The sequence below is a fragment of the Macaca fascicularis genome, chromosome 2, assembly GCF_037993035.2.
Source record: "Macaca fascicularis isolate 582-1 chromosome 2, T2T-MFA8v1.1".
Taxonomy (NCBI): Eukaryota; Metazoa; Chordata; class Mammalia; order Primates; family Cercopithecidae; genus Macaca; species Macaca fascicularis.
Window position 1 is genome coordinate 145,946,802 of NC_088376.1, and position 23,682 is coordinate 145,970,483.

General features: G+C 38.1%; 1 protein-coding gene across 7 annotated transcripts in view; it reads left to right on the forward strand.

Moving 5' to 3' along the window:
• GRM7 (glutamate metabotropic receptor 7) overlaps positions 1-23,682 on the forward strand; it is a 902,635-nt gene that overhangs the window by 820,451 nt on the left and 58,502 nt on the right. For 5 of the 7 annotated variants that reach the window (XM_045384769.3, XM_045384772.3, XM_074032764.1 and 2 more), the window contains exon 9: positions 21,337-21,583. The exons of 1 other annotated variant lie outside the window; for it this stretch is intronic. In XM_045384769.3, the coding sequence (XP_045240704.1) occupies positions 21,337-21,583 (247 nt within the window). Of the gene's footprint in view, positions 1-21,312; positions 21,584-23,682 lie in introns of all 7 variants that reach the window. One more of the 7 variants, XR_012431374.1, reaches the window with a different exon arrangement.

A 23,682-nucleotide genomic window follows, 5' to 3' on the forward strand; every position in this document is an offset into this window, starting at 1 on the left:
CAGACTACTTTAAAGCAATCACATATGTAAGTCGAACAGCACCAAGCCTGACACATAGTAGAATCTCAGTAGATATGAATTCTCCTCACAGGGTATAAAATACATCCTATGTGAAAAAGAAAAAGTAATCACCAATTGGAAGCCCCATCTGTTCACAGGTATTACACACCATTATGTAAGTGAGACATCTGGTTTAGTTTAATGTTGATTGAAGGCCTATAAACAGGTTGGTTCATAGTTTATAAATCTATAAAACTGATCAAACTCTGGCTGGCTCCACAGCAACAAGGTCTCACTGAACTAGGAAGAGAATGTGTATTTTCAACATGGTGAGATGTTTTAAAAAGGGTGAGGATTTTGTTTTCCTATTCTAATGTCTTGGAAGCTCATCCCACATTTTCTTCAGACTAACTCCACCTTTAATAGTATAATCACTGGTCATTTGGTACTGGGGCTAGGCAAGCATTTCCTAGTGGCATATTATTTCTAGTGGTACATTATTTCATGGGAGTGAGGGTCAGGGAAGTAGTAGCATCTGCTTTCTAATCTACAGAGAAAACTGAAGTTCTGTTTACCAAGACAGAATAGATGAAAACAAAATATGTAGATAAAAGATAGAATGTAAGCTAAAAGAAGCAAAGTATTAAATATAACCTTATGGTTTAACTTTTCAAAATATATTTTGTCTGAATGTATCAGCCCTAGATTAGCTCCCGGTTGCAAAGGTAAAACTGTAACTTTTTAATGGTGACATCTGGCAGTCACTGCTTTAACCACATGATCAAATTTAGCATCACCAGTAGCAGGGCAGCCTAATAATTGGTGCCTCTTGACAGGAGAGGCATTCACATGCCTATAGTACCACTCATGAAGCTTTCTTTGCAAAAACATTTGACCTGAATTTAATTAGGAAAGAACAAAGGAATGCAGAAGGCAGGACATTTTATAAGACATTGGCATGGGCCTGAGATCTTCCAAAAAGTCAAATGTTTTGAGAAATGACAAAATATTATAGATGTATACATATGAAAAATTACAAAATATTTCTGAAATAAATTAAAGTAGACCTAAATAAATAGAGAAATATGGTTTGTTGATGGTTTGGAAGATTCAATATTGTTAAGATATCAATTCCCCAAATTATAATATAAATTCAAATCAATACCAATCAAAATCCCAACAGGCTTCTTACAGAAACTGACATACATTTTCTAAAATTTATACAAAAATATAGAAAACCAAGCTAAAACAACTCTGAATAAAATGGAGGGCTAATATAATCTGATTTCAAGAATCATTATAAGGCTCTAGAAATCGGAACAACAGAGTATAAGAAAAATAGACCATTAGAACTGAGTAGAGTCCAGAACTAAACCCACAAATGTATGAACAACTGGTCTTGGCAAAGGTGGAAGGACAATACAATGGAGCAAGAATAGCCTTTTCAACAAATGATTCTAGAGTGATAGTAATATCCAAAATAAATAAACATGCACAGACCCATGCCTAGTGCCATATATAAAAAATCAACATAAAGTAGATTATAGATTTAAACATAAAACCTAAACTATAAAACTTCTAGAATAGAAGAAAATCTTTGTGACATTGGGTTGGGCAAAGATTTCTTCGGTATCACACCAAACACACAATTTATACGTGAACAGATTAATTGGACTTCATTGAAATAAGAAACTTCTGTTTTTCAGAAGATACTGTTAAGTGAATCAAAAGACAAGATACAGACAGAAAATTTTTTGCAAAGCATGTATCTGATAAAGGGCCTATATTTGAATCAAAAAAACCCTCAAATTTTAGCAAGAGGCAAACAACCCAATAAAAAACAACTGGGCCAAAATATTTGAACAGATATGTCACCAAAGAAAATACTACAAATACCAACAGGGAATTTTCTCAACATCGCTAGTCATTAGAAAAACATAAATTAAAATCACAATTGAATTTTCCTGCACACCTATTAGAAAGGCTGAAGTTAAAAAAGATTGACCATATCCAATGTTAGAAGGGATTTGGAGGAACTGAAACTCTCATACATTGCTGATAAGAATGTAAAATGCGGCCGAGCGCGGTGGCTCACACCTGTAATCCCAGCAATTTGGGAGGCCGAGGCGGGCAGATCATGAAGTCAGGAGATAGAGACTATCCTGGCTAATACAGTGAAACCCCATCTTTATTAAAAATACAAAACAAAAAAAAAAAAAAAATGAGCTGGGTGTGGTGGCGGGCGCCTGTAGTCCCAGCTACTCAGGAGGCTGAGGCAGGAGAATGGCGTGAACCCGGGAGGTGGAGCTTGCAGTGAGCCGAAATCATGCCACTGCACTCCAGGCTGGGCCACAGAGCGAGTCTCCATCTAAAAAACATAAGAAAAAAAAAAAAAAAAGAATGTAAAATGCTGCTATCAGTTTGGAAAATACTTTGGCAGGTTTTTAACAAGTTAAGCATATACCTACCATGTGATCCAGCCATTCCTCTCCAAAGTATTTATCCGCCCCCCCACCAATGAAAAATATGTATATAGTCTTACACATGAATATCAGTGACAGTAACTGCCAAAACTGGAAGCGACCCAAATGTCTATAACAGATGAAAGGAAAAACAAATCGTAGTATATCTTTGCAATGGAAAACTACCCAGCAATAAAAATTAATGAAATATTGATACATGCAATAATATGGTTGAATCTCAGAATAATTATGTTGAATGAAAGATGCCAGACAAAAAATAGTAGATATCATAGAATTTTATCTATATAAAACTCTAGAAAACAGAAAAGAATTTGCAGCGAGCAAAAGCAAATGAATGGTTGCTTGGGGATGGGGGAAGTTGAAAGGAGTGAGGGAGAATTACAAAGAGGAATGAGGAACTTTTGGAGGTGATGCTGATAACTGTCTTGACTGTAGTGATTTCTCTGGTGTACATCTGTCAAAATGTATCAGATTCTAGTCTTTATGCACAGTTTACTGAGCATACTTCAACAAATCTGTTTAAAAACCAAACGCAGGGAGAGTGTTCTTAATTACAAGTCTAATAAGACATAACCAAATGCAATGTATGAACCTCGATTGTATTTTGGATTGAGGAAAAATCATATGAGACATTTTTGGAACAAATGGAGAAATTTGACTTTGTTTCATATGTTAAATGATATGAAATTACTGTAAAATTTCTTAGGTGTGATAATGGTACTGTGGTTATATACAAAAGTGTCTATTTCTTAGGTGATGCATACAGAAATAAAGTGTGAAGTATTATAATGTACATGACTTTTAAATAGTTCAGCAAAAAGAGTAAAGATAAAACAATTTTAGCAGGAAATGAACAGATGGTGAATCTGCATGAAGAGTATACAGATGTTCTTTGTCCTATGTCAAATTTTCTGAAAAATTGTAAAGTATTCAAAATAAAAATTTAGGGAAAATATATGTATTGTATATGCTTACATGTATCTAGGCACAAAAAGTGAGATGGGGGGCCGGGCATGGTGGCTCACGCCTGTAATCCCAGCACTTTGGGAGGCCAAGGTGAGTGGATCACAAGGTCAGGAGATTGAGACCATGGTAAAACCCCATCTCTACTAAAAATACAAAAAATTAGCCAGGCGCGGTGGCAGGCACCTGTAGTCCCAGCTACTCGGGAGGCTGAGGCAGGAGAATGGCGTGAACCCGGGAGGCGGAGCTTGCAGTGAGCCGAGATCGTGCCACCGCACTCCAGCCCGGGCGACAGAGAGAGACTCCGTCTCAAAAAAAAAAAAAAAGTGAGATGGGGATGTTTCAGTTCATAGTCATAGGAATGCAGGAACAAGTTCTGGGGAGAGGATGTGGCTTTTCTGAGAGATGCTGATGTGACTTAGTACTTGCTGTAAATGTTGTAGGGTGCTCAGCTGATCATTGAGGTAAGTGCTTGGAAGGGGAGTTACAGAATAAATTATATTTAGAATATTCTTGATTCTAATTAGAACTGAGATGCCCATGAGGGTTCTAAGTGATACTCTGATTCTGGCTAAACTCCCAGGGAGCACAAGTGCAGGAGGTGTATTTGGAAATGCCCTTAGTTTCAGTACCAGTAGGCAGAAGGGAGAGAATCAGGATTGGGCTGATGGAGAAGTTGGGCTGGGATGCAGACTCAACAGTTCTCAGCTGGCATCCCTCAGGGAACTCAGAAGCTGCCTTACAGAGGTGTCTCACTTGGGACAAAGAACCGGGCCTTTATGTACCAGTATCTCCCAGTCATTATTTGCAGGATGCCCAGGGGAAGGGGGCATACACTTAAGCAAGCTGAATCTCTTTAGTCAAGGCAATTCCCAGAGAGAGCTGTCAGCTGATGAATTTTCCAGCGTCTGCACCAGTAGAACCCTCGGTCCTCAAGGTGGAATGCCTCTGGAGGGTACGGCACAACATTCATAACACACTGCTTCTGTGTTTCTTTCATATATTGTTAATGCTTTTTAGACAAGGCATGCATAAATAATTGCCTATAATAATTGACATATAATCATTTATAAATGTTGTACATTGTTAACATATTATTTCAAAATTCTAATTTTCTTCAGCATGTGTCTTAACTTTCTTCAATTCATGGCATGTTATGGAGGCCATGGATTTTATCAAAAAGAAACAAGTTAGCTTGAGAAAGAAGACATGCTTCTGAGACTCAAAGGCAAAGTGAAGATAATACATTGGGACGTAAGGATTTCTAAACGCCTTTATACGAATTCCCACAAATACTAAGTGAAAGAGAGGAAACTGGAATTTAGGATTTCTGACACCTGAATCCAGGGGTTTCATCTCTACACCAGGGATATATGTGTTAAGACTACGCCTTAATGCAAACTTTGGTCTCACTTTTATGACCACAGGACAAGAAAAGCTTGTCTCAAACATCTCAAATGGGTGCAAAGCCTGTGCCACAGGGTTATAGTGGAAGAAACAGAATGGATAGTTCATTATTAGATACCCTATAATTATCCAGCCAAACTTTCCAGAATCTACAAGGATGTGTAAAGTGGTCATTTCTTTTAAGGTTACAACCACAATTCTCAACCCAAGATTGGAGTAAGATCAACTAATTCCCTCAATTCCTGGACAGGCCTGGGTCTTCTCATTTGAGGTCACCCCTCAGGCTGCCACTTTTGTTGTCACTGTGGAAAAAATTCTCTTTTGTCCTCTTCATAATCCCCTTGATACCACTTCACAGGATTCCAACAACTTGTCCTCATTCTGATATGGGTATTTCATGACTCAGATCTATTTTGTATGTCTGTAAAGGGGTCAGACTTTTCTCACGGGAGATCTGGGGCACCTTTCTGAGTATCTCATGCATTATTATGGGCAAAGTCTCTGCTTTGGAATTACCAAATGTCTTCTAGTTTTGTTTTGTTTTTGTTTTGTTTTATTATACTTTAAGTTCTGGGATACATGTGCAGAACGTGAAGGTTTGTTACATAGGTATACACGTGCCATGGTGGTTTGCTGCACCCATCAACCCATCACCTACATTAGGTATTTCTCCTAATGCTATCCTTCCCCTAACCCCCATGTCTTCTATTTTTATTCCATCTTATATGTAAGCAAAACAGCTAGAAAATAAATAGAGACAGGTAGTACTGTTCTACCATAGAAAGAAAATTATAAAGCTACTGGGGCACTCAATGCTTACTTGAAACTCAGATAATTCCAATTCATCTTCCTTATGTGGCTTAAGCTCCTCCCTCCTGCCTTATGGCTAGTTTTCTTAGTCTACTCTTGATTTTCTCAAATTACTAAATTTCATATTATAACCACATATCAGCAGAATCATCAGACATTGCAACCTGTTCATGTTTCAGACAATGTTTAGTTTGTATATTATTTATTTTTCATTCTTTTTTCTTTCTGCCTGCTCAAGCACACCTTTTATCATTTGGGACATCTGCCTGGGTGTGTTTATACTATTGGTGGAAAAGATAGCAATGACACATTCTCTTGACAAAAGGTTGTATTTGGTAAGGGAATTGGACACAGTTTCAACTGCATACGGAGAATGTTTGCCCATGATTCTTAATAGGAAATATGAATTTAAATATAAAACACATATATAAATATGCACTCCATGGTAAAGAATCAGAATTTTCTTGTCAGTTGCCTTTAGAAATACTTAGAGCTGTTTGTTTTTCCAAGTACTGGCAATTAAAACTGTGGAGAATGAAAAATTAAACAGTTTTACAATCTAGTCTTTCATTAAATAGGCTTTTTAGTTGAAAGTGACTATCTGTATAGTAGAGTGAGCTTTAGAGTCCCAGAGACCTCAACTTTCTTCTTAGCTTTGCTCCTGATTACTGTGTCTCTTCCCAAGTCATGTAACCTCTCTGCAAACTTAGGATTTTTAATGTATATTCTCTATGTGTATTTACTTTAAGATTCTAAATCCACTCATTATATATTTACACCTCAAAAAGAGGGTCGGTTTTACTCATTAGGACTTTTATATGTGCACCATACTTTGGGATTATTATACTCTTTATTCATTCAAAAATTATTTTTTGAAGCCTTCGTTTTTGATAGGTGTACCCCCTGGCCATCACAGAGCTTAAATTCTAGTGGGAGAGTAGGACTTGAGATAACTGAATCTATGACTGCAATGATAATTACTGATAATTATATATACTGTGAATGAAAAGAGAAGGCTGCTGTCAGGGAGCATCACAGGAGAAAATTCAAATTGGTGGCGTGTGGTCATTCAAGTTACATTTCTTCATCAGAGAAAATGCAAGAAGGTTGAACCTGAAGAATGAGTTAGGAGAACTGAGGCAAAACAAACAAACAGAAAACATTCTGGGCAGAGAGAATAATTCCTTTTGCTGGAATTAAGTTTGAATCCCCCAAGAATGCCAGGATAGATAAGTCATATTCAAGAGAAACTAGCTAAAAAATTTGAAACATAGCCAGGCCAGATACTATAGGGCCATGGGAAGTCTTTGAAGGATGTTTGACATCAGACCACATGATCTGCTTTGCAGCTTTTACAAAGATCATTCTGGTTGCTCTGTGCAGAATTATTTGAAAGGAGGCAAAAAAATGGATGTCGCGAAACCAGTTGGGATGCTACCATAGCATTGCCTGCATGATGCGAGTGCATTAGAACAATAATAACAATGATAATAGCCAAAACTTCAGAACTTAAAAATGGTAGCCACTGGTCTCTGTGCTTTAGGTGTATTAACTGGTTAAACATATTTGAGACAGGTGAGGGCACTGGAATGAGAAGGGAACAAATTCCAGAAATATTACAGGTATTATTAATTTTATTGTTATTACTTCTTATTACATATATTATATATTGCATTACTTATATTACAGGTAACATTAGCCAACCAGAAAACAAACCTGATATGAAGTATAAAAAGTGAGGGAAATACAAGTGTTAAAGAATAACACTTAAGGTTCCAATTTGTGCAGCCGGGTAGAGGTAACAGTTCCCAAGAAAAGGAAAATTTGTGGAGAGGCATGTTGTACAGCGAATGCCCTATTTTTGACATCATTTGAGATGCCTGTTTGATTGTCTCAGCAGACCTATGAGGTTGGAGATGATCATCTCTACACTAGAGATGATAAACATCAGAGTTTGAAGCCACCTGGGTAACATAGCAAGACTCTGTCTCTACAAAAACAAACAAACAAACAAAAAAATAGCCAGAGGTGGTGGCACATGCCTGTAGTTGCAGCTACTTGGGAGGCTGAGACAGGAGGACCACTTGAGCCCAAGACTGCAGTGATCTATGATCCTACTACTTCACTCCAGCCTGGGTGACAGAGTGAGACCCTGTCTGTTAAAAAAAAAAAAAAAAAAAAAAAAAAAAAAAAAAAAAAAAAAAAAAAAACAGAGAAAGAGAAAAGATAAGCAAAGAGAAAGAGACAAGATAAGCATCTAGTTGCATGGAAATGAGAATAACATTTTCAGGCACTTCTGCAGGCAGTCTGATGGGTAGGCCTGACATCCCTATTGACATTTCTGAGTACACTATGTAGGAGACTTCTGTATCTTATTTCTCTTCCTCCCCCAATCAGCAACACACAACAAGTATGGTGATCCCATAAGCTAAACTTGAATAGGGAAATTGCCATTAAAATTACTTATTTTAAAAAAAACTCATCAATTTTTTAATAATTATATCAAAGTTTCATATAGTTTCATTTCAGGAGTCAGATGAAACAATAGAACTTTTTCTAACATTTTTTTTTCCCTAAATTATACACATGGGCCTAGATATTATGGAGAGATCTGAGTTGTGGAAAGACAGCAATTTACTCACATTCTTATTAATTATTTTGTAGATCACTTTTATATTATCTAAAGAAGGCGGGTTTTAAAAATATTTATTGATGATTTCTTTAAAACTCTAGGAGAAATTAGCATGACAAAGACAAAACACATATAGGGTCTCAGTTAAGTCAAAGTCAGCAAACTTCAATGCCTGAACTCATCACTGAGTTGTCATGGCAACCATTTCATTTTTCTATTGTGAGGAGACAATTAGGTGCTAACCTGGGTGTTAGCTCAAGCTGTTTGAAAGATAAGCTCCCATCTTTACAAAAGAGGTAGGGTTGTTGGATTTTCATTTTTGTCACAGGCTCTATAGAAGTCATTATTGATAATTATGCTTTATTGTTTAGTGAATATATCAAAGATGAGTTAGAGAAAATGTAGGTGGCCACCCTCGGGACAGCAGAGTCCACTCCTCCTCTCTTGAGCTGGTTTGGGAAATACTGCAGGGAAAGTGTGTGCCCTGGGAGCCTCGGGCTCTTTCCCCTTCCCACCAACTACCTTTTGTCTCTCTGTTTTCTGTGATTATGCCAGGTATGGAGCCAACGATTGGAAATGGAATCTCTATGTTTGTGTGTCCAAGATTTGCTTCTTTAACATTACCAATTAAGTCCCCTCTATTTGCCACCCGCAGTGGCAGACACTGGAGATAAAATGGTGAGCTAACCAGATATGCTTCCTGGTGGAGGAGATACAGTATTCACTCTCTCTCCTCCTCCTCCCTCTCTTTCTTTTATGCACACATACACATTTAAATATGGAGGCAAAATTTGCTTTGAGAACTTGCCTAACAGAACAGTATTCCCTAGTCTTGGTTAGAAAAATCTCCTCTGAGGAAGTGAAGTTTAAGTGGCTCTCGGAAGGATGAATAGAAGATAACAAAGTGGGTGGGGTAGAAGAACATACCAGGGGAAGAAGAAAGCACAGGCAAAGGCCTTGTGGCAGAAGGAAATATAGCATATTTAGGAATATGAAAGAGGACAGAGTGACTGTGGGAGACATCATGAACTGAGAGATAGAAATTGAGTGACTTCGAATTTTGCATGGATTGCTCAAATGAGTGAGGACCACTTCATTCATCAAACATACATTGAACTTGTTTCTTGTGCCAGGTACTAAGATGCAAGAGAATTTAAGTATGTCCCATGCCTTTGATTTCATCACTTCTAGATGCTCCCTCAATCCCTGATTTCCACGATGTATTCTGGTTCTGTACCTATTACATGTTACTACTTTCCATTTTGTATTCAACCCCAGACTTACAGGATTAAATAAAATGTTGGAGATGACACAGTTAGCAAGTGGCATAAGCCTGCATCCAAATCTGGCACGCTTGATGCCAATTCTGTTGCACTTGTCCTGTCTTTTGCTGTGCAATATATAGAACATATGGAATGTTCAGTCTAGCAAGGAGACATGTATAAAAGAAACATGCAATGGATTAATAATCACAAATTGTGATTAGCGAAACAAAGGGAAATGATACATCCTATAAGCAAGTAAAACAAGATGGGCATAATTTAGACATGAAGGCCAGAAAAGGCTTCCCCAGGAAAGTAAGGCTGAGTCCTGAAAGACAAGTAGGAGGTAGCTAGGTAAAGATGGCTGGGAATAGCATCTAAGGCAGAAGGAACAGCATGTGCAGAGGGCTTCAGGATGGATGGAGCATGACTCATTTTAGGGATTTAGAGAAGGTGAGGGAAATCAGAAGGGGGACCCCACAGAGTTCTTTGGGCCATGTGAAGGAATTTTCTCTTCATTCAAAGTGTAGTAGAAATCTAAGGTAATGCAGCAGGACAGAGTTTTAAAGAAGAAAAGAATGAGACCTAGAAGAATCCTGCCTCTCAGGTTCTCCAAGGAGTCAAAGAACATGTCTAAGACAAACTCAGAGGAGGTCAGGGGATAGAAACCTGACTGCAGGCCCTAAAGAGTGAGTGGTCAGGAAATCTCCGATCCAACACCTTGGTAACAAGAGGAAAGGGAAATGGGTCTTGGGAAGGCAAGATCAAAGTAAGATCAAAGTCAAAGGCAAGATCAAAGATCAAACTGCTCAGCCCCTATGCCTGACCAGGCTTACTCTCTTCTCACCGCATCTGCCTTGGCAGGATGGGCATCATTTTCCTGCCCAATCTCAAAGCTCTCAATGTTCCATTTAGAGGCATGGACTGAGTGACTCCTTGTTTACACTTTTGTCAACAGTGCAACAGTGTCATTTCAATTATTTGCTCTTCTTGGGCTTCAACCATTAAACAGCAGAGAGGCATAATGAGGGGTTTTGAGTGCATAGTCACCCCAATGGGGCAATTCAACTAGCGTAGGTTCCAGTTGTTGAAGTGATTTGCCCATCAGCCAGGGACACCATATGGCACATTACCTAGGGGTGTTTCAGTGTGCCAGGCACTCAGAGTGGAGAATGGGGAAGCCTGCCTCTACCCACAACCATGTTGCCACAATGGTGGTCATGGAAAGGCAGGAAAACGAAGACATGTACAGAGAAAAGTGTGGACTAGTGCAAGGTGAAAAGAGGAAGCTGAAGGGCAGGAAGGGAGCTATCATAGCTTGGTGGCAAGACAGGAAAGATGCAGACCAAAAACAACAGAGGAAGATCAGCAAATAGAAGAACCAGAACTAACAAGAGGAAAGAGAAGGCCAGGATGAATCCAATTATCAAAACCTGTCAAAGTTCATCAGAAAGCCATTGTCAATGGCTTTGAAAACTGAGATAAGAATATATTTTGTTTCTGTAAGAATCTGACATTGTCTTCTTGTCAATGACACTGTTGGATCTAGTTTTAATGAACCCTTTACAAGTTTGAATAGGCCCAAGAAATGCTTAGGACATTTGCTTTTTAACTATTTATTTGATGTCAGTGTTTTCCATTTGATTCTTCTCTTTTTATGTTCATTAGCACTATAAAGATTACTTTAAAATTTGCCAAGATTTGACAGCATTGTACTAATACAAATGGAGTATTTCACATCTTTAGAAACTGACTAAGCTCAGATTTAATGTCTTTTAAACTTACTGGTTGACTTGTAAAGTAATACAGAACTTAATGGTATATTACCCAATATATTCCCCAGTGAGGTACAAGACAGCATTTTCACATTATAAGACAGAATCTGACATAGCTTCCTACAAAAAGGCTGTTAGGTTCCATTTTCATGAATATGGCAGAGGATTAAAGGGAGCCCATGGATTCTGGCAGGAGTTGTCTCTCCAGGCTAACTATAGGGAAAATGCTGTGCCTTTGTACATTAAATCCCTGCAAGCCAGAGATCTAACATTTTTAGTGCTCTCAAGCCAGCAGGAATGGTCAATAACCTTTTAGATAACACAACAGGGCAAATAGTACCCAATATTGTCTACATAAGAGAGTAAAATTCCTACCTTGCAACTGGAGAGGGAAAACATCTTGAAATCAAAATTGAGGAGTCAGAGAGCTGCTAGGGAAGAGAAATTCTGTGTACCACTGAGTGCGTAGGCTGTGCTTGCACATGCCCAGCAAAATCAGAAGTGACTTTCCTGGAAAACTTGGCCATCAAGATGGTTTGCAGCTTATTAGGATGGCATGGGGTGGGGATGAATGCTAAACTTTTCCAAGGATGTGGTCAATTGGAATAACATCATTTCTCTGATTACAGTATTTGGGAATAGACACCGCATCAGGCTTCCAGTCAGGAGAGCAAAGCACTGAGATGCAGGTGATTTCAAGCATGAACATAATCACTTATCTCATGCTCCAGAAACTGATTTGCATTCACCTGGAGCGCTCACCTTACGTCTATCCAAATAAAGAATGCAATTGTGTGTAGCCTTAATATCATGTCTGCCTGGAGATATTAAATGAGAAAACAAAACACAGTGAAACTGGGTCTTGTCCAATACTCATCTAGTTGCCTCCATTAATCATACATCATTCTATGACCAGATGCCTGTCCCACACTATTTGGTGTGTGAGTATATCTCTATCTACCTATCTGGCATCCATTCAAAGTTAGGAGATCTAAGTAGAATAGCATAAAAATTATCTGCAGAGTATGAGGCCATCTAATAATGACACTTGCAATTTCTGGCACCACTATGTGACAGGGACTGTGTTACCTACTCTTTACACATGATTTCTTTTAATATTCAGAACAGTGAGGAAGTCTTTGTGGTAATGGTAAATGAGGTAGGAGTTTATATCAGACATTCTAGTAACAAACATCTTGGCATTGAATCTTGATTTTATCATTTGCCTGAAGTAAAGTAACTTGCCCAAAGTCACCACTAATAATCCAAGGCCAACATTTGAAAATAGTTTTAACAACAAAAATATTTTTCCTCCCTTGAATCATCATTCTAAAGGATGCAAACTCTTGCCCCTGCCCCACAGGGGGAAAAACAGTATTTTTATTTTCCATTATATACTGGGTTCTTCCATCATCATGTATTATTTCATACTTAAGCAAAAACCCTCAGGGCACTGACCTTCAGGATGGCTGAAAGAATCCCAATTGCAAACATTCTGGCTCATTCTCAGCTATGCGACATTTATTTCACAAATATGTGAGCACTCTAATTAGGAAGCAATGGATATAGGTAGTGAAGACAGAAAACATTGGTCTTAACTGCCAGGAACTTTCATTTCAATGTAATAATGTGAATGTTTCAAACATCTGTCAGATAATAATGTACCCTTCCTCTTTACTGTGACAACATTGGCTACATTTTTCATTTTTATTACATAGTCACTGAGATTTCATGAGAATTGTGAAACGTCTCCGATCCCACTGATAGACTCCATTAAAGCCTTTTTGTCCTAATTCTCAACTGTCACCTGGGAACATACAAAACTGGTTATTTCTCATAAAATAGTCAATGAGAGATGAAATAGGAGTTTGAATATACTTTCAAACAAAATGGAAGCAAACTAAACGAGATTTTTCCCCTAAAACAGGCTGTTGTTTTTCAGTGGATTTCATAAGAAGAAAATCATTTTAAAATGTATTAAGATTGAATGGAAAAAAACAGTGTAGAAAATAAATTATTTCATGTTATAGCCAATAAATAAATCAATAACACTAACATCCTTGATGAGTGATTATTACATGCTAGTAACAGTTCTGTGTATTTATAGAGACCATTTTTTGATCCCAACAATGTTATGAGATAGCTATTACTGTTATCTCCAGTCTAGTAATGAGGAAACAGAAGCACACAAATAGAAAAAAATGCTACTAACAGACTACAAATAATAGCTTTTCTTGAAACAATGCTAAATGCCAAGAATACTGATCATACCTAATACTTGCTTCAAGTGTAGAACTTCCTGATTTACCAGAATTTAATAAGTGGATACCCTGCAGCAGACATCGTGTTTATTTTCCAGTCATTTCTTCTGAAACATGACATAGGTGTTCTTAAAAGATCACCATGCCATTCAAAAGTTTCCCAGGAGAAAACACAGGACTTACAGGAAACCGGATTAGAGACACAACACTGAGAAACATCATCAGTGACACTTAAAAAAAAAAAAAAAAAAAAAAGACAGAACCTAATAAAAATAGTGGCATGATTTTGCATATGTTTAATGGCTAAGAAACCCATGAATACTACAATAAATGTGTCACTTTACCTGATAAAAAGTGACCTAAAGTTTGTTCATGGAAGTGGATGCCAGAAGGATTGCTGCATGAGGTTGATTGTACAACTATGGAAGGGTCAGGCTTGCAGGCAGATGCTTGAAGCCTGGGCGTGAGTGTGCATTTTGTGTATTCCCACATAGCTGACTTCTGCAAGAAGCAGCTTACCATGTTTACCTAGTGTTTCTTGCAGAGGAAATCACATGTTTACAAACATGAACTTTGTGGTATACTCAAATTACTCCCTAAGAGGTCAGTGTATTCAGGATGAATCTGCAGTTTCAAAGCAACTTCACAGCACACAGACTGACCTCTCCTAAGCAGACCAGGTTAAGTACTATATGAGCCATAACTTCAGAAAGGAGCACATAAAGGAATTGTCCTGACTGGGGAGATGGGGAATGGTTTATGTAGAGGATGCCTGTGGATTGAGCATCAAATATAACAAGAGTATCAGGGGCAGAACAGTGAGCAGAGGGCACTACAAGAGGAAGGAAAAGCAAGAGACAATATACATTATGAAGAAATGATTTAGTGAGCAATTATTGCATCATGAATTCTTTAGTAGTTGAATTTTTTTATTTTTTCTTTTTTGGAGATGGGGTTTCACTCTTGTCACCCAGGCTGGAATGCAGTGGGACGATCTTGACTTGCTGCAACCTCTGCCTTCTGGGTTGAAGCAATTCTCCTGCCTCGACCTCCTAAGTAGCTGGGATTACAGGCACCCACCACCCCACCTGGCTAACTTTTGTATTTTTAATAGAGATGGGGTTTCACTGTGTTGGCCAGGCTGGTATTGAACTCCTGACCTCACGTGATCTGCCTGCCGCGGCCTCCCAAAGTGCTGGGATTACAGGAGTGAGCTAAAGCACCCGGCTGAATATTTATGTTTTAATTGATAAATACAAATTGTATAGTATGTGTACATTGTGGGATGGCTAAATAAAACTAACATACTCATTTATCTCACATATTTGTGTGTGTGTGGTAAGGAAACTTAAAAACGACTCTCTTAGCAATTTGCCAATATATAATGCATTGTTATTAATTATAGTCACCATGTTGTACAACAGATGTCTTTCTTGCCTTCCTCCTGCAACTAGAATGTAGCTCTCTGATGGCAGGAAGCATGCCTGGCGTGTTCACCCTTGTGTGCACAGCACATGGGCCAGTCCAGGCACTTGTATCTCAATAAAAATGGTGAACTTAGTGTGGTTTAAGTTTGATCAGATTTAAAAAGATAAAAATACTAAAAAAAAAAAAAGGTAAACCCATAAATGGATGAATGTACAAGTAGTGAAAGAGTAAGGTATTTCATTTACAGCCTATCTGAAAACTACAGCTAACAGTGATCTAACAAATATGGTCAAGCATTAATCATCCCCTAAACCAGTGGTCTGACACCATGAAATAGCTACATAACACTTTTCTGAGTAAATTAAATTTTTATATAGATAAAAGTGGTGATTCATTAGTATTCATATATTGTTACATCATTTTTATGGAATATAATAATTATTAAAGACATCAGTAGTAACAAGACGATTTCTCAAAAATGTGAAATTGGGTTTTTCCTGATAGTTCTAGTCTTATATCTATCTCTGTGCCCTGTGAATTTTTTTCTTGACTTCCTTTTGTTTTTTTGAACAGTACTGAGAATACTCTGGTTTTCAAAGTTGAAGACCCATGATTATTACAATTATTAACAGATTTCCTTGAAATCTCTCAGAATATTCTTCAATTAAACTGATTCTGAAACCTACACAGGAGAGTTGGCAAATTCCAGAGTTGGTTGTAAGCACTATCTAACAAGTTTTCAAATTTCTTAACATCCTAGCAATTGAAAATTAGACAAGGAACTCAGCTAGCACTAAATGTTACACGATTTTATAAAGCAATAAAGGCATCTTGTGATATGCATTCATATTTTATCCAACAATGAACTATTTAGGCCAAGATGAAAAAATGGCATGGAACATGTTCAAATGAGCTTTGCCTGGCATTGAATTCACCACATCCTTGTGCACTTTAATAGAATATTTGCTGGTACATTTCCATCTGACTAGACATGAATAGGAGTGGATTTTATAAACACTATTACTTAATAACCTATACATGAAAAGTTTAAAATATATAAAGTGGTTACAGTGAAAGCCTTATCCTTAGATCTAAACCCCAGAAACCTAAGCTGGCAGAAAATAAATATTAACAGATAACATTTCATGGGTACTTATTTTCTAGGCACTCTGCTAAACAATTTTCATATATTAATTGGCTACTTATTCACAGTGACCATATGAGGTACAAACTATTATGGTTTTCATTTTATAATTCATAAAACTGAAAGACAAACTAGTTATAGCTGTGGGTTCTGCACATCAGACTTTTAAGAAAAGTATTTTAGAATACTGTACATAACTTTTGCTGGCTTGACTCTGAATTCCTTACCTAAATGCTGTTCAGTTATTTGACCTAAATTATACATAGTGGGTGTTAGAAAAGCCACATTTAACCCAGGAGTGGAAATTCATTTAGGTTGATGATAAAATTAAGGCTTAATTATCAAGATATGGAAATCTCAAGGCAGTCTATGTCCTCCCCGCAGGCCTGGGCCATCCATAATTGGCCAGGGTGGGGAAGCTCTTTTTTTCCTTTGGGGATGATCCTCCAACATCCAAAATCAGATTAGGCTCAGTTGGAGGACAGCCCTTGGTCTCAGTAAAACTCTGTACATAAGAACTCCTTTACCTCTACTTTGACAAAAGGAACTGATAATGATCATCAACTGTTACATTTCTAAAGAAATTACAAATAAAGGAAAGTGATGTGAAATGCCTAACCTTAAACAGGGTAGTGCATTATACAATAAGCATCAGGTAAAATAAGAACAACCATGGGACTAAATATAGATATGCCATAATTTACTAAAGAATGTACTAAAGAAGATGGTGGGATGAAAACTCATAACTTCAATGTGAGCCTCCCACCTCACCAAAAGCCAAAGAGTCAGCAGCCTAGCTTCCCTTCTAGGCTTAGTGGGAGCAGGTCCCTGTGGACCAATACCTCTGAGATCTCTGTAGACTAAAGCCTTCTTAGCCTTCATACCTACATATAGTCATGTGCCACATAATGAGATTTTGATAAACAGATTATATTTAATCATGCTTATTCTTTTTATTTATTTATTTATTTATTTATTTATTTATTTATTTGATGGAGTCTCACTCTGTCCCCCAGGCTGGAGTGCAGTGGTGCGATCTCTGCTCTCTGCGACCTCTGCCTCCCAGCGACCTCTGCCTCCCAGCTTCAAGTGATTCTCCTGGCTCAGCCTCCTGAGTAGCTGGGATGACAGGCACCTGCCACCACACCTGGTGGGGTTTTGCCATGTTGGCCAGACTGATCTTGAACGCCTGACCTCAGGTGATCTGCCCACTTCGGCCTCCGAAGTGCTGGGATTACAGGCGTGAGCCACCGCACCTGGCCTATGTTTAACTATATTTAGATACATAAATACCATTGTATTACAATTGCCTACAGTATTCAGGATTGTAACATGCTGTAAAGGTTTGTCGCCTAGGAGCAGTAGGTTAAACTGTATAGCCTAGGACTTTAGTAGACTATGCCACCAAGATTTGTGTCAGTACACTGTGATGGTTACACAATAACAAATTACCTAATAATGCATTTCTTAGAGCACATTTCTGTCATTAAGTGATGCATGACTATACTTATTTAAAAATACAGCTGAGTGTGGTGGCTCACACCTGTAATCCCAGCACTTTGGGAGGCTGAGGTGGGAGGATCACGAGGTCAGGAGATCAAGACCATCCTGGCTAACATGGTGAAATCCCATCTCTACTAAAAATTATCTGGGCATGGTGGCACATGCCTGTAGTCACAGCTACTCGGGAGGCTGAGGCAGGAGAATCACTTGAACCCACGAGGCAGAGGTTGCAGTGAGGTAAGATCACGCCACTGCACTCCAACCTGGGCAACAAAGGGAGACTTTGTCTTACCAAAAAAAAAAGCTTACTTATTACTTATTAATACTATGTGCTAGGCTCTATACTAAACACGTTATAAATACTTATTTAATCATCAAGCAAGACAGCATTATGAGGTAGGTACTATTATACCCATTTTGCAGATGCAGAAGCTGAGGGGAAGTAATTTGTCCAAGGTCACAAAACTAGTAAATGGGAATTGAACTCAGGCTAGCTCTAGAATCTGCATTCTTATCCACTATGCAGAAGCTGAGGGGAAGTAATTTGTCCAAGGTCACAAAACTAGTAAATGGGAATTGAACTCAGGCTAGCTCTAGAATCTGCATTCTTATCCACTATGCAGAAGCTGAGGGGAAGTAATTTGTCCAAGGTCACAAAACTAGTAAATGGGAATTGAACTCAGGCTAGCTCTAGAATCTGCATTCTTATCCACTATGTGTGTAAAGAGGATTCAGGGGTGGAGGGGCTGTAGAAAAAATATGATTAGTGAAGTTTATTTCAGTTTTCACATACTTTTGAAGTGTTACCAGAGACTGTAAAAATTTTTTAAATGAAAAAGTCTTGATGGTCTCTAGTTTAAAAATGATGAAAATAAACACTTCATAAAATAAACATCATAGTTGTAGAGTCCTAAATTGCTAAGTAGTCTTTGTTAAGAAAAAGTATGTATGTTGCTGGGTACATATTCAAAAGACAACAAGTTGTTCTACCAAAAGACGCACGTCCTCACGGCACTATTCAAAATAGCAAAGACATGGAATCAACCTAGGTGCATCAACAGTGGGCTGGATAAAGAAAATGTGGTACATCTATACCATGAAATGTTATACATCCATAAAAAAGAACAAAACCATGTCGAACTGTAGGCCATTTTTCTAGGTGAATTAACACAAACAGAAAATCACATCCCTCATATGTTCTTACTTATAAGGAAGAGCTACACATTGGGTAGTCATGGAGATAAAGATGACAATAGACACTATGGGCTAATAGAAGAGTGAGTAAGGGTTGAAAAACTAAACATTAGGTACTATCTTCAGTACCTGGGTGTGGAATTATTCATACCCCAAACCTCAGCATCACGTAACATACCCACGTAATAAACCTGCACATGTACCCCTGAATCTAAAAGTTGAAAAAAGAAAACATATGTATACACACATACAAATATACATAAGCATATATGCTTGTATAATTTATAATTACATTAATAAGTCTGAATAATTTCATAAACTGCAAAATTCACTCATGAGCAGAAAAACAGAAACAAAACTTAAGATCCCATAGGTTTGTTGACATCCCTTTCCTTTTTCATCTAAGCCATGATTTGCAAATCTCTCATAAGTACAGTGATAGTGGTGACAAAAATTGCCTATGTCTATAACGCCCTATGACCATGTTAAGCCTTTCTTGAACAGTGTAGGCTGGCAGGGTGGAATGACATTAAAAGTCTAAGGGTATGCTAGTAGGGAAATATGAGCTTTAAAAATATGAACTAATTCACACTTTAAAGAGTCATTAATTCAACATTGTTTTGTCTTTCTGTGTTACATTCATTATGTATTATAGTCAGCAGCTGGTAGCTCCTTTTAACCATTTGGAGACATCCATATTCAAATTAATGTTGGCTAGAAAACTGTATTTTTTTCCAGCCAAGATGGCAAAGTTGTCTTTGATTTCAGTATGGCCTCAGTTTGAAGAATTAAGATCAGAAATGTCCAGGCAGCCAATATGTCTAATGGAAATTTTTGTATATTTAGAGATAGGCTGTTTAACCAGTGAGTTATAGGTAGGAAAAAGGTGTCCATTAGACAAACACATGAGCCTATCCATTGTATATTTATCAAGTGCCTTCTTCGCAGACATAATAATGTCCCAGAGAGACAGATCCTGCCTTCATGGAACTTAAGACCTAGCCGGAAAATGGGCAGAAAAATGATCAAGGTACTGAGTGCATAATTGCAATGGAGACAAATGATCTAAAGAAGTCCTTTGAGAGCGTATCAGTAAAGAAGCTGGCCTAGACTTGAGGCTGTGAGGGCAGCCTAGGATGGGTGTGCTAAGAAGAAAAGAAGGAAAATTCCATACATAGGAAAACAAAAATAAAGAAAAGGGGCATGGAGAAAAGTTATTCGAATGAGTACAGTTCATTCACGAACTAAAGGACGGCACAAATGGATGGGACCCTGGGAAGGCAAGACAGGGGATCAGGGGGTCAGGGAGGTGGGAAGTAGTGGACAATTAGTCTAAAAAAGTAGACCAGCACAAACCATGAGGGGCCTTGTGAACTCCCTTAAGAATGGGGGTTTTATCATCAATCAATAAGAAGGCATAGTTGTGGAATACCATAGTTGAATCCATTGTCAAGGAACTAGGCTTTCCATGGACAGAAAAGGCAATGGTTGCTGGTTGTTCCATTTAAATAGCCTTTAGAAGTCATGCAAAACACAAGTATGACTGAACACATTGTGGGTGGGGTGGTGGAGTCCTAGATCATGGTAGGGCATATTGTAGACAACTAGACCAAGGCAAGTTGCCTATAGCTTTACTCTTATGGATCACACACTTCCCTACGTTCTTCTACCATCAATTGTTCATATTTACACTGGACAGCAAGCAATTAGTTGATCTGATTTCTTGAGGAAACAATAGGAGACAAGGACAGAAATAGGGGCACCATCCAAACTGCAAATAACCCAACTCCAGAATACAATTTTGCATCTCATTAGTAATTTGACAATATAAAGAGTGGACAAGCCAACATCACTAGGTCTTGTTCACTTGTCATTTGTGGTTTGTAAGACAGAATTAAACAAGAAGGTCTTAGTTTTCAGAGAAACTCAACTCACTATTCAGCAAATAGGGAAAAGGTATGCCTTTCTAGAAAACAATATAAAAAGAGACATATATTAAGATAAAGACTTCTCAAAAGGCCTCAGAATCTCAATGTAGGAAGAAATCATGGAGCGTGAACCTTCTTTTACACGTATGAAAGATAAAACTTAACTACACCTTAATCAAGATTACAGATTTCTGTGGTCTTCATGTCTTTATATTTAGCTGACACTCTGATTAGAAGTCCTTCAACTATGATTAAAGGTCTACTCTGAACTTTAATATAGGAGACTTCTCTAGGGCAAGACTACTCTGAACTTTAATATAGGAGACTTCTCTAGTGCATGGATTGACCCAACAGCATTCAATCAATTAATATATGCATATACTCTCCAATAACTGTGCAGAGTCATTGTCCTTTCCTTTATTTATCAAAATTCCTGAAGATTGCTTTTTATCTTAGCCATAGTCATTCTTGACATCACTTTAAGTGTTCAGACTCCCTCTGCAGTCATTTTATTTGTAATAGTGCCTTGTGTGTTGTGTCTCCTAGCTCTACATACAAACTACCACACTTACAATCTCCATGAACCTAAGTGCGTCAGTGGCGCTGGGGATGCTATACATGCCGAAAGTATACATCATCATTTTCCACCCTGAACTCAATGTCCAGAAACGGAAGCGAAGCTTCAAGGCGGTAGTCACAGCAGCCACCATGTCATCGAGGCTGTCACACAAACCCAGTGACAGACCCAACGGTGAGGCAAAGACAGAGCTCTGTGAAAATGTAGACCCAAACAGTAAGTAACTCTCCTTTTCTTTCATCTTCCCATCCTGCATCAAGAAACTTTAGAAGACGTGGGGTGGGTGTGCTTGCCTCTCTGGAGAACTACTGTGATCGTTCTTGTCATATGGACTGGGTTGCCTTGGTGAATGCTAACTTCTGCTCTTTTGAGTTTGACTCATTCCTGCCACCATTTTCTTTTTGTTCCTTGTTGGAAAGGAGCTTTTGGAGGCTCTGCTTCAGAAGTGTGAAGCCTCCCCATTCCCTTGCTTCTTGTCCTCTGGTACTGAAACCTCCAACTGACAAATGCACCTGTCAGGTTGTTCTTTCTTGCACCCTTCCTGTTAAGGCAACAACTTTTTTGTCAGGGAAACTTCCATACCTAATGAACTGTACTGGTAGGAATAAAACTGGAATAAATTAGAATTTTGGAAGCATAACTTTTTTCCTTTAGCATGTGAATGTTGAAAAAGTTATTTTTTACTCATCAGGTCTTCTAGAAACATATAAAAATTGGAAAAAGTTGTCAAACTTTAATCCAAGTACACAGGACCAGATACTACCATGACAATGGCATCGTCCTGTGGGAAAAACAATGTCTACCATACCACTGGAGAAGAGTTTTATTCTATGCAAGACAAACCTTAGGGAAGAAATTAAGGAAAAAAACGTTCGATTTAAGATGCTATTATATGGCATATCTGCAAAACTCTAGGACCCTTTAGTCATGCCTGCAAATGTCCCCAGGTAAAATAGGCATATAGCTATCACTTTGTAAATAACACAAGACCAGCTCAAAGGTTAAATGCTTAGAATTCCTAATTGCTAGCTTTACTAACAATATGGTGGTAAGAGTACATTTCAGATTTAAAATACTAGTTTTAAGATTTGTTTTCCAGGAATATTTTGGCTAGTTGCATGTAGAATGAGGCAGATTCAAATATTTGTGATACTTATTCTGTTTAAGGCAGAAGGGATTTCAGGTTATCCATTAAGTCATTCATGACATATTATATTTCAGTTAGAAGCTGATCTTGTTGTCAAAGGCTTAATGCCAAACAGAAGGAAGTCTCAATTTTAAATACTCTTGAGGAAATCCTTTTTGCTCTGGAAATAAGAGAGATATCTTTAATAAAAACCAAGAAGCCAACTGGGTTTGCTCCTGACAAACACTACACACAAAGAACTGTGATTTTGACCTATCTCTATTTACGAATAGTTGAGTGAAAGTTGTGAAATATTTTGAATATATGTAGACAAAGTAACATGATTAATTAACAACATTGTGGGCCCCACTTTGACTTTTGACAGAAAACATCCTAGGACAAGGCTAAAGGAACATACTGAGAGAAGGGAGGAACAGAATGAATGATAGGCTGTGTTGTGTCTCCAGAGCAAGTGGCCAGTTGAGAGGAGGGCAAGTAGATGGTGACTTGCTGTGACATTCAGTGTGATGTAGGAAGAGGCTTTGGGTTGAGACATACCTGGGTTCAAATCTAAACCACTCCATTTACTAGCCATGTGGCTTTAAGAATCACTGAGCTTTTTCTAAAACTCAATAAAATTATGTATAAAAGAGAGAATGACTTTGTCATAAGTGTGTCATAAAATATGATGTCTAGAAAATACTATATCAGCTAAATGTCAGTGTCCTTCCATTCCTGAAGAGGCAAAAAGCTTTGCTTAGAAATAAATTTCAGCATAATTTATTAAGATATAGTAGATATAAAGGTGCAGTTAAATGTACATTAAACATCACAGGGTAGATAAAACTAAATCCTCAAAAGAAGAATTTACGGCTGGGTGCGGTGGCTCACTCCTATAATCCCAGCATTTTGGGAGGACAAGGTGGGTGGATCACCTGAGGTCGGGAGTTCGAGACTAGCCTGACCAACATGAAGAAACCCCATCTCTACTAAAAATACAAAATTAGCCAGGCGTGGTTGTGCCTGCCTGTAATCCCAGCTACTCAGGAGGCTGAGGCAGGGGAATCACTTGAACCCAGGAGGCACAGGTTGCAGTGAGCTGAGATTGCACCATTGCACTCCAGCCTGGGCAACAAGAGAAAAACTCTGTCTCAAAAAAAAAAAAAAAAAGAAGAAGAAGAAGAATTTA